Below are 15,691 nucleotides of genomic sequence, written 5' to 3' on the forward strand. Positions count from 1 at the left end.
TAAGGCTAAGCAAACAACTTGATCTAAGCCAGTGTTTTTCAACCACTGTTCCGCGGCACACTAGTGTGCCGCGAGATGTTGCCTGGTGTGCCGTGGGAAAATTACTTTATATATAGTCAATATAGGCACAGAGTTAATTTTTTTAAACATTTTCTAATGGTGGTGTGCCTTGTGATTTTTTTCATGAAACAAGTGTGCCTTTGCCCAAAAAGGGTTGAAAAACACTGATCTAAGCGTCTTCCTCCAGATACACTTCACTTCTTTCTCCAAGTCTTTCCTATTCCCCATTGTCTGCCTGGATTTTGCATTCAATCCAAGTATCTTCTAGTAAAAGTTCAATGCTCAAAATCTAGACATGATGTATTCTAGCTTCTTATGGATTGAGAGCATAGTGCCGGCTGCAAAGCACAAAACCCATCTCCCCTGCCCCTTCTCGACACAAATATATAGGGATCCTGTGCCATTGTTGACATTGCACTTTAGTTACTCTATTCTCTGCATTTGAATCTACAAATCATTTGAACTGGCATGCTCACTCTTAAAGCAGGGCATACTGAGACCCTCTGAAACAAACATGCACGCCTATAAGCCCGTTTTGCTTCATGGAAGCAACTGACACTATTGCATATTTCATTCATTCCCAAGTGAGACCACTCTAAACAGAGACAGCATACATACATGGAAGTAGTCCCCAATTGGGTGTTGCTTCTGAAGAAACCTTCCTGGCTGGGAATGGCCAGTACACACAAACACACATACATGTTGACAATCCTTTTCATATGTTGAAGAAGTGAGTGGGCAAGCACCTTCCATTTCAGCTCACGAAGAGATTGCCAGCCCAGGAAGTATTTGTTGGTTGACTCAAGCTGTTTGTGAAACCAGCTATGAGACTCTACTTGTCAAAACCTACTCATTCTGAAGCAGCTAAATGAATTGGGAATGTGCTGAATCCCCCAGAGAAATGTCACCACCAACTCTTTTTGCATCTTTTAACATCCTTGTACGTTTTGCCTGCATAGGACCCTGCAAATCGGCTTTTGAAATCTATGGAGGTGAAGGCAAATACTTTGAGATCAGAACATGTAGCATTTATGTACTTGTGAAGAAATAAACATGCCGTTGATCACTTCTGCTATCTATAAAAAAGAAAAGGTGACATCTCTATCACTAGTATTGCACTGAAAGCATTTCCCAGCAAGCAGGACCACAGCAACGTCTGCCATTGTAAAGAAAATCTATCTGTTTTCATCAGGAAAAAAAGTATCTGCTCTGGAGAGATCAATGGACACTGCACATTCCTTTATAGTACTGCTAAGCTAAAGGCAGAAGCAGCTATATTGTGGTAGCTCAGAAACAATCATTAGGTGACCAGTGTGTGTGTGTGTGTGTGTGTGTGTGTGTTCATGGGAAATATTTTAGTGCTACAGTGGTACCTTGGTTTGCAACCGCTTTGGATTACAACTTTATTGGATTACAACCACGTCAAACCCAGAAGTGTGTGTCCCTTTTTTTGAATTACAACCAATTTTTGAGGGGAGGCCTCATTGGCGAAAGCACGCCTTGGTTTACAACCTGTTTTGGTTTACAAAACCAGAACGGATTATGGTTGTAAACCAAGGTACCACTGTATTTTGCTCTACTTATGAATTACTTAAGTTGCCAAAATGTCAGAGAGTCGGATAACAAAATTTAAATGATAGTACTTTTTAAACTCTGTAGCTTATGGTTAGCCAAGCTTCAGCTGTTGTAGACTACAACCCCCATCATCCCTGGTAAATGTCCATGCTGGCTGGATCTGATGGGAGTTGTAGTCCACAGCAGCTAGAGAGTACCATGTTAGTAATCCCAGTGGTACTTTCTAAACCACAGACATTCATCTTTTGGCATTTAAGACTGCAAACATTTTAAAGCTGAGAGATTTCTTGAGAATTCATGAGCCTGGGGTGGAGTGGTTCTCAGTATTGTGCTGCACAATCAGAATTAGGTATGAGATTTTCCTCATCCGAATTTCTCCCCAGATTTTGGTGTTCTGAATTACTGGGTAACCTATTGTTTCAGAAGTGAAACTTATGCATCAATAATTATTCTCTCTTCCAAAAAACAAACAAATGGATTATTTCTTAATTTTGTATTAATAAGGAGCGTTCCACACAAACACTTTGCCACAATTTTCAGTTCATTCCAATTTTTCATGTTTCCCACACCTCACATTACCTATTGTGCAGAACCTCCGTGGCTCAGACTGAGGAACTTTAGGTCTGTGGGTGGCTCCTGAGTCATCTCAGAACTACAGGTTGGAGTATCTGTCCAGGCAGAAAACACTGGAAATGGCATATTCTTGCCTCCCTGAGTGTTGCCTAGCTGCTTGGTTGGCTGTGAAAAGACATGCAAAGCATGGGAATAGTGATGCATAATGGATAGTGACTGCAGAGGACATTATCTGTAACTGAGTGCTTGCTGAAGAGGTGATTGAGACTGGATGGCCCCAGCCTAGGATACATGCATACCTCAGCAAGGCGACACACACTCTGTCATCTCTCCAGTAGTCTCCCATGTCTGAGGAGTAAGCTGTTGGGAAGAATAATGTCCTTGCTCATTCATCCATTCAGGGTCAGAGTTGCATTGGAACTCTGTCTCTGGTTACAAGTTGTTCTTCTACCACAAATCTTTAACCTGCAAGGAAGGGGGAGCTTTCCATGAGTTTGAGGCCACCACTATCAGTCAAGGCAGTGGAGTGTTTAGGGCCTCACAAAGGTGGAAGTGCTCCCCATTGCTTCCCCCAATTTGTTGTGAGGGGCTCATCTGGATTAGGGGTTGGTGGCTAATGGCTCCTCAAGCTGCTTCTGAAAGGCACCACTACAACCTATTCTATAAGGCATGGGCATAGCCAGGATTTTTGTTAGCTGGGGCAGGCTTTTGTGGGGGAGGGCAGAACCTCAGATTTGAATTGATTTGTATTGATTTTGATTGAATGTAGGGGCAGCTGCCCCCCCCCAGTCCCGCTCTCCTTTGCTACGCCCATGTATAAGGTTGGATTTATAACCAATTGAAGCTCTCTTCAGACATTGTACCCTTCAAGGAGGTGACCAAGTGCATTCACATGTTGAATGCAAAGGTCTGAAGAAGGCTTGTAAGTGGGTGATGATGTTGATGATGATTACAAACTCACCTTTCCACAAGACTAGGATTCAATGATTTAATTTATAAAAATTAAAACAGCACAGACATAATGCAAAAAGCTTAAAACATATCAAAGATAATCAATAAGAATTAAACTTTTAGTAGAATTAAAACAATATAAATACAAATGTATTCAAATACAGCTAATAAAAACAGCACAGTACTAAAAAACAGTCAGTTCCCAAAAGCTAGCAGGACAACAAGGTGGGAGCCAATCTTCCTTCTCTAGGAGGAGGCCCTCTCCCATGACCCCACCAAGCCTGCCTGTGGAGGTGGTGGAACTGAAAGAAGGGCCTCCCTCAAAGACTTCAGAGCAGCCCAGGCAGCCTCATATGGGAGACCAGATAGCCTGGGCCTAAGCTCTATGTGGCTTTATAGGTTCAGGTGGCACACTTACAAATCCACCTTCAGGACCTTCCTGCTCAGAGGGGCAGGGCAAGGGTAGAGGGATTGGGGTCCCACACACAACCTAGCACTCCCACCATGGAAACAATTTAAGAATGCCTGAACAGGGCTATACAGTTTCTGCTTAATGCAGAGATGTTCAAGTGCTCTGCATATGTTGCCTACCCCACGTTCTGTTTTGTAGGTTTCCCTCAAGCAGTCTCCCAAATGCATTATAGTACCAGCAAGGTTGCCCATGTGATCATTCAGGACGTGCATATCAGAACATATCCTTGACACAGTGGGAATTTGCCAGCTTTGCTCCAGAAAAGTACATGGTAGAGTTCTCTCAAGGTTAATAGAAGTTCTTTTAAAAGAGAGTGCAGATGTGGGGGTGCGTGGTTGTTGCTTCTAACGAAAGATCCCTCTCTCTCTCCTACGGTATTACTCACTGAAGTTTCTTAGGCTCATCGGTTTCCCAAATGTTTTGTTTTTCACATTTGTGAGAGCCTTCTAGCATGTTGGCAGCCAACAACTAGTTGAACTGACAGAGAAACAGCAACAGCAATCAATATCCATATGGCAGAAGCCGGCAATAGTGGCAGCAACAATTAAGAAACATGCGGCCAGACTTGTTGTAGCAAAACAAGAAAACGTATAATCCTAACAACCATTAACTTCAGATACAGATCTAGCCAGGACTGGCAGCTCTAACTCTATTTTTGCAATCCATCAAATTTTCTGAGCAAGTGGCATATTTTATGAGGAATCTGAGACAGAGGAACCTAATCAACACACAGCCATCAGTAATCATGGGAGCTGCTGAATCATTTGAAAAAACAAAAACAAAAACCAGGAACAAACTCTCTGCTAAATGTCTACCTTTCTGCTTCTCTTTAGTTAGAAAGGCTTCCTCCTTTCCCCCTGAGGCCTTTGATTCACAAACTCCATTTATTCTGTGTTTGATTTCAAGTGCCGGCCATATTTCACTGAAACATAGGAAGCTGCCTTGTATTGACTCAGAACATCAGGCCACCAAGCTCAGTATTGTAACACAAAGCAGCAGCTGAGATTTTCAGACAGGAATCTTTCCAAGCCATACCTGTAGATGTCACATCAGGAATGCAATTTGGGATCTTTTGCAATTGGATTTTGTGCTCTACTGCTGAACAATGTCCTTTCTTCTAGGCTACTGTAATTGTGTAGTGTGTGAGTGTGTGAGTGAGTGTGCACATGCCCAAAGCAACAAGATCGCTACTACCGAAACCAGGATAATCCACTGAAACTTGAGAATGTTTGGCCTTCCTAATAAAAGAATAACCTAACATCCAAATTACTTACTTAACTTTCTGTCACAAGTGCTTCTTCCTAGACCACTCCTGATAAGCTTGGTAGAGTTTTAAGAGTTCTAGCCAGAGATGGTGACTTATATGATATAGTTTTATGTCCATTGTCCAAGTTAGGAACTTGTAAGAAGAACAACTATGCCTAGGAGTTCCAACAGTATTCTCCCCCCCCACACACACACACCAAGTCAGTTCCCCCAAGTAGCTATACAATGTGCCTTATGAAGAAAGTCAACTGAATACCAAATTTCAATAGGTTCATAATCACATGAAGGGTGGTCTTAACTTGCATCATCTCCAGTATGCTGTGACACACACGTGTGACACTTAGACTCATAGACTCATAGAACTGTAGAGTTGGATGGGACAATGAGGATAACCTAGTCCAACCCCCTGCAATGCAGGAATTTTGCCCAATGTGGGGCTTGAGCCCACAACCCTCAAATTAAGAGTCTCATGGTCTACCAATTGGGCTATCCCTAAGATCAGCAAGAAATGAATAGCTTTACCACAATTATATGAAAACAAAAAGTAAGTATGCCTCACCCTGCTTATTACAGTGGGAAATGCTGAACTTGAAGTTACCACCTTACACCTGGAAGGTAAACGTTGAAATATTTAGCTGACAGATACATGCTAAGAGTTGCTCACTTATATTAGGTTCAGGCCAAACAATTCAGAACCCGAACGCCAGAAACCTGGAAGTAATTGCTTCTGTTTTTGAACGTTTTTCAGAAGTCAAACAGCTTCTGGGGAGTTTTTTTATCCCCCCCCCCAATTGACTTTGCAGCCAGCCCTCCTTTGATCTTCAGTTTTTGAACATTGCGGAAGCCAAACACTCTTCTTCTTCTTCTTCTTCTTCTTCTTCTTCTTCTTCTTCTTCTTCTTCTTCTTCTTCTTCTAGTATTTTTTATTAAAGATTTCTTGATTTGCAAAGGTATGTGCAATGTCTCTCTCTCTCGTATTTTTTATATGTATCATTTTTACAAGTCAGTTTCATTTGTTGAGACAGCCAAACGGTCTTCTGAAACAGATTACGTTTGAAAACAGAGATTCCACTTTTATTTCCATCTCTGCAACACCCAGTATGATGACAAATACTTCTCTAGTTAAAAATAATTATAATTCTAAAACTCCAAATCTGCATCCAGCAGGGGAATCAGCCATGATTAGTCAGGTATCCTCATTTTGATTAAAACATTTTTATTTATAAAGTGAGATATGCAGAAAGCCAGCTGTCCACCTTAGTCCCAAGAGAAAGATGGACAAAGGTCTGAAAATGGAAGAATGCAGCTTAAAACTAGATTTGGAATGCACTTGAGGAATGGTAGCAAGTCAGGAGGTTGTTTTATTTCTCTTGCATCTTTTCTGGATGTATACTCTCTTTTTTCTTTCTACATTTTATTTAGGGTTTTAAAAGAAAAAGTAGATCAAATGCATCCTGTGACATGTAGGCCAGTTCATTATTAAACTTTTCACCTCCTTGAGCAGATGGACTATATATTCCCAGCAATCATGTAGGTAATGGCCTCAAAAGAAAATCTCTCTCTCTCTCTCTCTCGCTCTTTCTCTCTGTCGCTAGGAAATGCCTAAAGTCATGACTCAGATCAAACAGGGCTTTTTTTCAGAATTACTTTGTTGTTGTTCAGTCGTTCAGTCGTGTCCGACTCTTCGTGACCCCATGGACCAGAGTACGCCAGGCACGCCTATCCTTCACTGCCTCTCGCAGTTTGGCCAAACTCATGCCAGTCGCTTCGAGAACACTGTCCAACCATCTCAGCCTCTGTCGTCCCCTTCTCCTTGTGCCCTCCATCTTTCCCAACATCAGGGTCTTTTCTAGGGAGTCTTCTCTTCTCATGAGGTGGCCAAAGTACTGGAGCCTCAACTTCAGGATCTGTCCTTCTAGTGAGCACTCAGGGCTGATTTCTTTGAGAATGGATAGGTTTGATCTTCTTGCAGTCCACGGGACTCTCAAGAGTCTCCTCCAGCACCATAATTCAAAAGCATCAATTCTACGGCGATCAGCCTTCTTTATGGTCCAGCTCTCACTTCCGTACATTACTACTGGGAAAACCATAGCTTTAACTATACGGACTTTAACTATATCAGAATTACTACTCGCCTTCTATTGCTGGGAGGATTTCCGCCTGAACTGAAAACATTTGCTAAATGGTGTAATAAGCTAATGATTGCTTAATTTTTGAAAGCAGAGCTCAGTGTAGAGAGGGTAACAGCTGTTGTTTGTCAAATTAACTTTCCTTAAGTTTTTTTTTTAATATCCATTTTCCTGTTGATTTAGCATACTTAGCAGTGATTAAGCACCAAAGGTCTCCTCCTAAACCTGTTTTGTAGAGGTAAAAGTTATGCGGGAAAAGGTTAATTCTTCTTCATCTCTTAAAAGTTAGAAACCCTCTGGTGATGTATTCTTTTGCTTCAATTGAGGAGCAAATATAAGGGTCATTTCACATGCTAAGGCTGCGTACACATCATAAACTTAAAGCATGCACCCTCTAAATCCTGGGAACTGTAGTTTGCTAAGGGTGCTGGGAATTGTAGATCCATGATGGTTACTGTTCCCCAGATTCTTGGGTGGGGGAAGTATAGTATATATGCAGCTACACAGAACCAGACAGTATAGACCAGACCATTAGGCCAAGTGGGGCACTGCCTCACTAACTGCAGTCTGCCCTCAGCCAGCCTCCACCTGCCACCAGCTTCCTTCTTGGCCTTAGTGATGCCCCTTGTTCAACTCAGCCAGGAGGGGGATGGGGACTAAACTTGAATTAGTTGGTTCTGCCTGTGATTAGCTCTGGCTCTACTTACTATTGGTCCCCCTGCCCTACCAGTCCCAATGGACAATGACCACTACTGGGAGTAGGCAATTGTTAGAGTGCGGTCTGGGGGTCTGAGCCCCCATGTTTTGTGCAGCAGGCCTCAAAGGGCTGCCTCTTACCCCATTTTAAAACCCCCCCTTTAGTATTAGGGTGCCTTCATATTAATTTCTCAGAGGCAAATATATGCATGCATTAGCATATGCATTTTTATGCAAATTTGTACCGCAAGCTTGTGTCCAAGCTCTTTCAGTGCCTAGCAGCAGCAGCTCCTGCACAGAGGCTAGCTTTGGCTTGCTACTGATCATACACCGAAGAGGAGCTGCACCCCATTATAGCTTCTTGGCAAGTGGACCACCGGAATCTAATGTGTGTTTGGAAATGCATTTTATCACTTTAATCATTTACATTTTCAGATGCACACCTAAATATATAATGTCTGGGGGAAATCACTGTTGTCAGCTGTTCAGTTGTTCTACTGGATGGTGAAGTATTCTGACTTGTTTTTAAGGTTTTTTTGTCAATTTTAATTGTAAACTTCCTCAAAGTCTTCTGATAAGCAATATATTAATAGATTTTTTAAATAACTGGTCATTTATTATAACAGACTTCTTTATATGTAGAAAGCAAGGTGCAAAGATGTTGCATGCAGTTCCCACTTTTTCTTCCAAGGAACTCAACTTGTTTCATAGATGAGCAATGATTCCCAATCTGAGTCTTCGATATTCAAACCAAACTCTCTATCCACTCTTCAGCATCTGGTTATTGAACCACATATCTGATACATTGTGATGAAGATATGGAAAACATGGTATTTAGGTTGTAAATGTTTTCCATGTACTACAAAAACAGGAATATCTTAACCAGGCATAGGCAAACTCGGCCCTGCAGATGTTTTGGGACTACAACTCCCATGATCCCTAGCTAACAGGACCAGTGGTTAGGGATGATGAGAACTGTAGTCCCAAAACATCTGGAGGGCTGAGTTTGCCTATGCTTGATCTTAACCATGTCCAAGAGATGGAGAAAGGAACAGCTTTGATAGAATCTTTCCTTTGACTCCTCTGAGACTTTTGCAGGATTGCTGAGTGCATGATTTTATGTGAATGTCAAAAAATTCCAATGTTCAATGAATATAATGCAAATCATGCTTGGTTTTCTCATAGGTGGGTGCCTTAAACAAGCTGGCAGTAACCAGACCATTGCATTTGCAGCAGCCATGGTATCAGTAGATGCAGATGCCCCTCAGGGACCATCAACAAGTATCCAGCCATGTCGTGTGCTGACTTTGTCACCAATCAAAATACCAGTTTTGACATCACCTTTCCCAGGTATGATCCATTTCCCTTATTTATCATTGTTAAACATTAAAAAAACAACAACTATGGTTTGCAAATTGGTAGACCAAGATATACTACCACATTGTAAAGTTCCTGGTTTAGGTTTCTAAAGTAATTGTGGAGGAGGTTGGACACTGTAAAGAACATTGGAGCATTTCAACTTTGAAGCAGATCCTGACAGAATTTTTTCTTGGAAGCCAAAATTGTTCATGTGCAATTGATTGAGCTTTGTCTTTCCATTTCTCCTATTCCCAATAATGGCCCCACATTTTGAACTCGTTTTGGGGGCATCCGTTTTGACATATCCATTTGTGCTCATTGGTTGCTTGAACTGTATGATCCTTGAGTGATTTCTGGAACGTTGGTGGTGTTTTGATGTCGCGTGACATAACATTGCTATTGGGGGCGAGCATGGGGACAGTGTATATGAATGAGACAATGCACATGATAAGTTTCACTCAAAAGTCGTGTCTTTTGTATGGAGTGAGGGGCCAGAGCAATCTGCTCTGCATGTAGACAGTCCCAGGTTCCGCCCCTGCCATGTCCAGGTAGGGGTGGGACAGAACACCTGCCTAAAACCCCAGAGAGCAGATGCCACACTGTGTTGACAATACTAGACTAGACGGACCAGGGTCTGACTCAGCAAGAGGCGGCCTCTGAATGAAAGCTATAAAACGCCCATCAGCCTTGCAATCTGAATGACAGACGCATTCTCCCTCTCCCTCTCATGCATTTATTACTTGAAATAAACTCTCAGAATGACTTACAACAGTCAATACAAAATATCCTTATTTGGCCTATCACCCTCATTCTGTGTTAACTAGTAAACATCTTCTGAGGACTTTCCAAGGGCAAATGAGCCATTCTTTAATCAGTACAGGGAAAACAGCAGCCTCAAATCCTATCACGATTTCTGCCTCCATCCTTTTGTGCAAGAGGCTCATTCCATATCAATGGAGAAGCATTCCAGTGAGAAGCAGTTGTCATACTAGATGCATTTTTAATGTACAGCTATTATAGCATGTACTCCATGTGAACTACCTAAGGCTTGATAGAAGATTATCACAGCAGAAGAGCTCTTCCATTTAGATAACTGGCTTGGCTTTGCAATGATAAACATGTCAGGTTTCGACAGTAGTTGTTTTCCTCAGGAAAATAAGGCAGATAGGATATCAAATGGCATGTTAGGAGTGCCTAAGCAATAAAACTATTATCAATCATGCACAAGAAATTGCATTATTCATAGATATCCTCTCCTGCAGAATGCACAATAGGACTTTAAAAAAATGAAAACAGATACAGCTTGGATTGTGTAAACACCTCTGACATCAAGCACCTTGTTTCTTCCTGTCTTCTGGTTCACACTGCATTATTGGTGATCTTCTGTAAGAGATGGAAAACTACAGATGTGGGTCGAGGCCAGCTTTCTTGACTACCTGGAGCATGGTGGACCATTGAAAATTTACCTGAAGGCCAGATGCTGTAATACTAAGAGCTAATGGTCTAGGCTGGGGGTCCCCAAACTGTGGTCTGAGCTTTGTTCAGGTGGTCTAGGATGTGTGTGTCAAAATACAATTAGAAATCATATAGCATCTAGCCTAGTGCATTAGAGTTACTACAACATGCAAAATAATAATAATTAAGTAGTCTGCCAAGACTCTCATCAATTTTCACATGGTCCATGGGGAAAATAATTGGGGAACCACTATTGGAGGCCATTGGACCCTTGGCAGGAGCTTGAAATGACTGTACATGTGGACTCTCTGCCAGTGACCAATTATTTAGTTGACAATGCTCAGTTTAGGAGATCTGATCACTGCAGTACATATGGCTGGTTAATGACCCAGATTGGCACCCTCTCTTACTACATCTCTTGGTACTGCAAAAAGTCCACAGTGCAGCCCTGAAAAAGATATATACCTGTCCCCATCTCCCCATCCCCTGAGTTTGCTTCCTACAATTTGGTGCTACAGGAAGGAACATGGATTATGGGAAGCTTCCTTGTGGATATGCCTTCTGTCACTAATTAGGTCACAACGGTTTCATAGAGCAGGAGGCAAATGCTAATTACTTAAGCTTGTAAATAAATCTTCCATAGCAAAGCAAGCATGGGATACAACGATAGCTGTCTAATTAAACAATCAACTGAAAATCATGTTTCCAAGATGCATGATGGCAGTAAATAATTGTAAACTGAGGGTGAGTACATATGACTATTTACCAAGTGGTAATTTACCAAGATAAACGACCAAGATAAAATACTACCTGGTGAGGTGGTCACCTCCATTGTAACCACCTTCCTGGCAGTGAAGAGAATTTCAATATTATTATTATTTATTAAATTTGTATACCACCCTATACCGACAAGTCTCAGGGTGGTTCACAGGATAAAATCACAATATAAAAACACAAAATGCACATATGTCTCCTGTACATGATCAGAGATTGGGGGGGGGGGAGCAACACCAGTGTTGGGAAGGCAGCTCAACCTCACTGCATACCTGCATTCACATTCACCACAGCCATCTAGTCATGGAGAACTTAATGGTTGGATTATTGCAATGTTGTTGTTTTTGTTGTTGTTGTTTTGTGGGGCTGCCCATGTTGATCTGGAGGCTGCAACTGGTACAGAACATGGCAGCTAGGTTGCTTGTGGTGGCAAACTACCACCAGCAATTTGCTACCCGGCTCAAGTTCAAGGTGTTGGTGTTAAGATATAAGTTCCGATATAGCTCAGGACCAGGTTACTTGAGAGGATGTTTTATTCCTTATGTACCCATTATATCTCTATGGTCTGTGGGAGAGTCACTTCTGTGAGTTCCAAAGATCTCAGAAGTCCGTTCTGCAGTAACTCATAGCAGGGCTTTTAATGTGACTGCCCCTGTTCTGTGGAACAGCATTCTTTTTGAAAGATGACAGGCATCTTTGAAAGCTGATCCGCACTTTCTGTAAACAGCTGAAGGCATATTTGTTTCCACAAACTTTCCCAAGGGGGGGAAATAGGTCTTCAATATGAGTGTCCATTTGCTGGGGTTTTAGTTTTGTTTTAAATGCTGTTTGTTGTTCTTGTGTTTTTAACTGTTTTTAATTATTTTATGTGTAAATTGCCTCGAGACAGTAGTTTAGAAGGCAATTAATAAATTAATTGTAATAACACTAACACTGACAATAATAATAATTCACCAGAACCTTTTGAGTATGTGCAAATAGGTTGAAATTTGAGGGAATCCTGAGTTTAAATGGATTAAGCAAGAGCGATACCTGGTAATAATTAATACGTATGCATGATTTTGGCCCTGAAACAAATGTCTAATTGGGACTTAATGCAACTTCAGAGGAAACTCTTCTTATAGTAAAATATGTGGAGTACCCATTTTCTCCTGCAAAACACCTTAGTCATGATAATTTCCCATTGAACTGCACGGTTGACAAGATATTGAAGTTAAATTAAAGTTCCTTCCCCGAAAGGTAAAAAAAAAATATGGTCAATTGGTCAAAAAGTAGTACTCTGCTGTCAAGAACAAAATTACATTTCTGTTTCTCTACAGAACTTAATGATTGGGAAAACATCAAGGAAGCAAATAATCTAATAGAGAGCTAATCCCATGTGTAAAGTATATTTTACAGCCAGTCTGCCTTTCAGTTAAAAAGATCAGTATGTCGACATTTATAAAGCATGACTTATTGCCCTCAACTCCTACCAAAATAAATCTTTGGAAGAAGAGTGCCATCTGCGAACCCCAGAGATTATTGTATTTTCATTATCCAGTTTGCAGAATAATATGATAATGAGCTCTCCTTTCATATTTGCCATCCATAAACTTTAAGGGGGGGGGGGAATCTAATCATAATAGAAATGAACAAAATGGAATAATATAAGAACCTTTCATTTAACACTACCACCGTCCTGTCTTTGCATAGCAGGTTAGATTCTGAGGGGATAGTGTTACAGGAGTATATTCAACAGTTAGTGTTTTGCCTTGAAAGAAAACAATATTTGTTACATATATATTTGCTTGTACGACTCCATTGCTCATCAAGGTGGTGGTGACGATGATAGCATTCCAGTTGCAGTTGTTGGCAGCTAGACATGTATTAATCGTTTTTTGGATGTGGATGTGAAATCTCATTTGTACCACAAAGTATATCCAGTCAGTTTAATTGGGCTTGGGTGAGCATTGCAACATCACTGTCATGGAAACAGATGCACATCTGTGTCAACAAGTGGCACGAGGGGCTTCCTGCCTGCCTCTCTCTTGCTCAAATGGAGCATGTCATAATAGTTGATAATCATGTTATGCGAAGACCTCTGGCAAAGGCTTTTGGGTCGAGGGGAGGAGGGAGGGTTACCAGGTAGTGAGTCCCCCAACCCTCTAGAGCTAACGGGGGGGGGGGGGAGCTGCAGGGGACACCATTCTTTTGGAAGCTGCCCAGATTGGCTGGACCAACCCAGTCAGATAGGCAGGTTACAAGTAATACATCATTTATTTGTGTTTGTTACATTCTGCTAGTGCAAGTCTCTTGCTCTAATAGAATCGGAACATTAGATACCACTAGGCCTACCACTAATAATGTTGTTAGTAACAATTTTTGATAATTACTTAATGATGATGATGATGATACACCATCTCCACCCATCAAGAGGAATGTATGTGTTGAGGTCTGCAGGAAACCTGAAAGAGGAAGTTTGCAGTGCTGTTCAGACTGAGAGAGGGAGGAAGAGATAAAGGATGCTTTTATCTCCCTCCAGATACCATACCATATTGTGCTAGGGAAGTACCAGCCCCACATCAGAACATTTTATAGCTGTATAAGCACAGAACTCACAGTACTTGAGAGTGAGAAAGGTATTCTTTCCCCAGAGTTTTCCCATTATTATTAACTTCCCTGAATTCAACCCCCTCCCGGCAAATTTAAACCTCTCTTCCAGCTTTATAAGCCATCAAAGGCAAGAGTGTCATCTCTTTTCCCACATCTCCATTTTCTATCGGGGGGCTTGTTTTCAGAAGACACCCTAATGTCCTGTGTCTCAGCTGCTCTCATCCATTGTCAACCATAAGGGCCTTGTGGATGGGCAGATGGTCTATTTCTGTCATTGGCTGTAAGCCTTGACCTGTGTTATACCTCCAGCTGTTGGGTGTCTCTGAATCACAGGCTGGGAATCACAAACAGGGAGGGTGCTGTTGCACTCGGGTCGTGCTTGCGGATTTCCTACAGGGATCTAGTTGGCTACTGTGAGAACAGAATGCTGGATTAGATGGGCCTTTGGCCTGATCCAGGAAGGTCATTAATATATCAACTCATGCAGTTGGCCTGGTTTCTTTGGGAGCTGGGCCAGTACTTTTGTTCTAATTCCTTTTGGACACTGACAGAGAGTGGGAAGAGAAAGTGAACAGAAATTGCTTCCCAAAATTGGGAAGAAACAGAAGAAAATGCTCAGATACACTTAAATAACAAGATCTAGATTTTTAGAAATCAACCAAATAAGTAAGTTTTCTTTTATAAACTCTCCCTTATAGAACCAAGATAATTACTGATGTAGTATAACAGGAGAGTTTTCGCCTTCAACAAGTTTCCCTCTCGAAATACATTAAAAGTTAGTCTTCGCCTTTCATGATAGCCAAAGGCTGCTCCTCCATGGAGTCTCTGGGCTTACATGTGCTTAACTGGGCTTAACATGGAATCAATGGGCTTAGACATGCTTTGGATTGTGGCCAATATCAATACAAATAGCATTTGTCATAATGAAATGCGTGAATTCATTTAGGGGCAGCCTAGAATCAACCACACATGCAAAAGCTTCATCCAGTATTGGCTGCTTTAGGTTTGTTCTCTTTCTCCTATTCCTCCCAGTAGTGAGATGCAGAACAGGCTCCCTAGGAACTATGGTTTGCAAATTAGAAGGCCAGTTTCGGGGACATACATTCCGTCCCCCGTAACATCTCAAGAGAGCAGTCTGAATTGTTTTGGAAGTGGAAAGCTACAATTAATTTGGAAGGGGAAAGAGGGAAAAGGGAAATTGGTTGAAGGGAAAGTTTGCATGCATTTCCAGGGCTTTGTGGAGTATCTGTGATTTGCAAATTGCTTTGTCCGTGAAACCCTTGGGAAGAATCTGTTGATGCTCCCATGGTGATTAACGGAGATAATAAATAAAGCAAGCAGGAAGCCTGGGGTGGTGCTGCATGTGAATCGATACAGAGGCAGCTTATTGTAAGGTCTTTTTTTTTTTTTTTTGGTCTAGCAAGGAAGCTTGAATTCTCCATCACTTTGACGGCAGTGTAGTTCTATAGATTTCAAATTTTAGTTAGTGCTGAACTCAAAGGAATTGATGTGTGTATGTGTATGCATTTGGTGAACATTACATAAGTGTCCTTTTATTGCTATATTTAATGAATATTTTATACCATTTTATGTATACCTCTTAAACAAAATAAAAATATAAGGCTCTCTCCCCCTTCCACAATTTTTCTCACTAAGGTACACACTTCTTGAAAATGCACAACACCATCCAAGTATGACCGGAACCACCATAAAGTGATTCCACCCACACCTAACTCAGACAGCTGCTGTAGAAGGATACCATGGCTGATGGTACTGAAAGCTGCTGAGA

At 41.5% G+C, this 15,691-nt stretch overlaps 1 protein-coding gene across 2 annotated transcripts in view; it reads left to right on the top strand.

Moving 5' to 3' along the window:
* Positions 1-15,691, top strand: part of TCERG1L (transcription elongation regulator 1 like) — a 162,023-nt gene that overhangs the window by 17,223 nt on the left and 129,109 nt on the right. For both annotated transcript variants that reach the window (XM_033149375.1, XM_033149374.1), the window contains exon 4: positions 8,908-9,072. In XM_033149375.1, the coding sequence (XP_033005266.1) occupies positions 8,908-9,072 (165 nt within the window). The remainder of the gene's footprint in view (positions 1-8,907; positions 9,073-15,691) is intronic.

The sequence above is a fragment of the Lacerta agilis genome, chromosome 5 (assembly GCF_009819535.1).
Source record: "Lacerta agilis isolate rLacAgi1 chromosome 5, rLacAgi1.pri, whole genome shotgun sequence".
NCBI lineage: Eukaryota > Metazoa > Chordata > Lepidosauria > Squamata > Lacertidae > Lacerta > Lacerta agilis.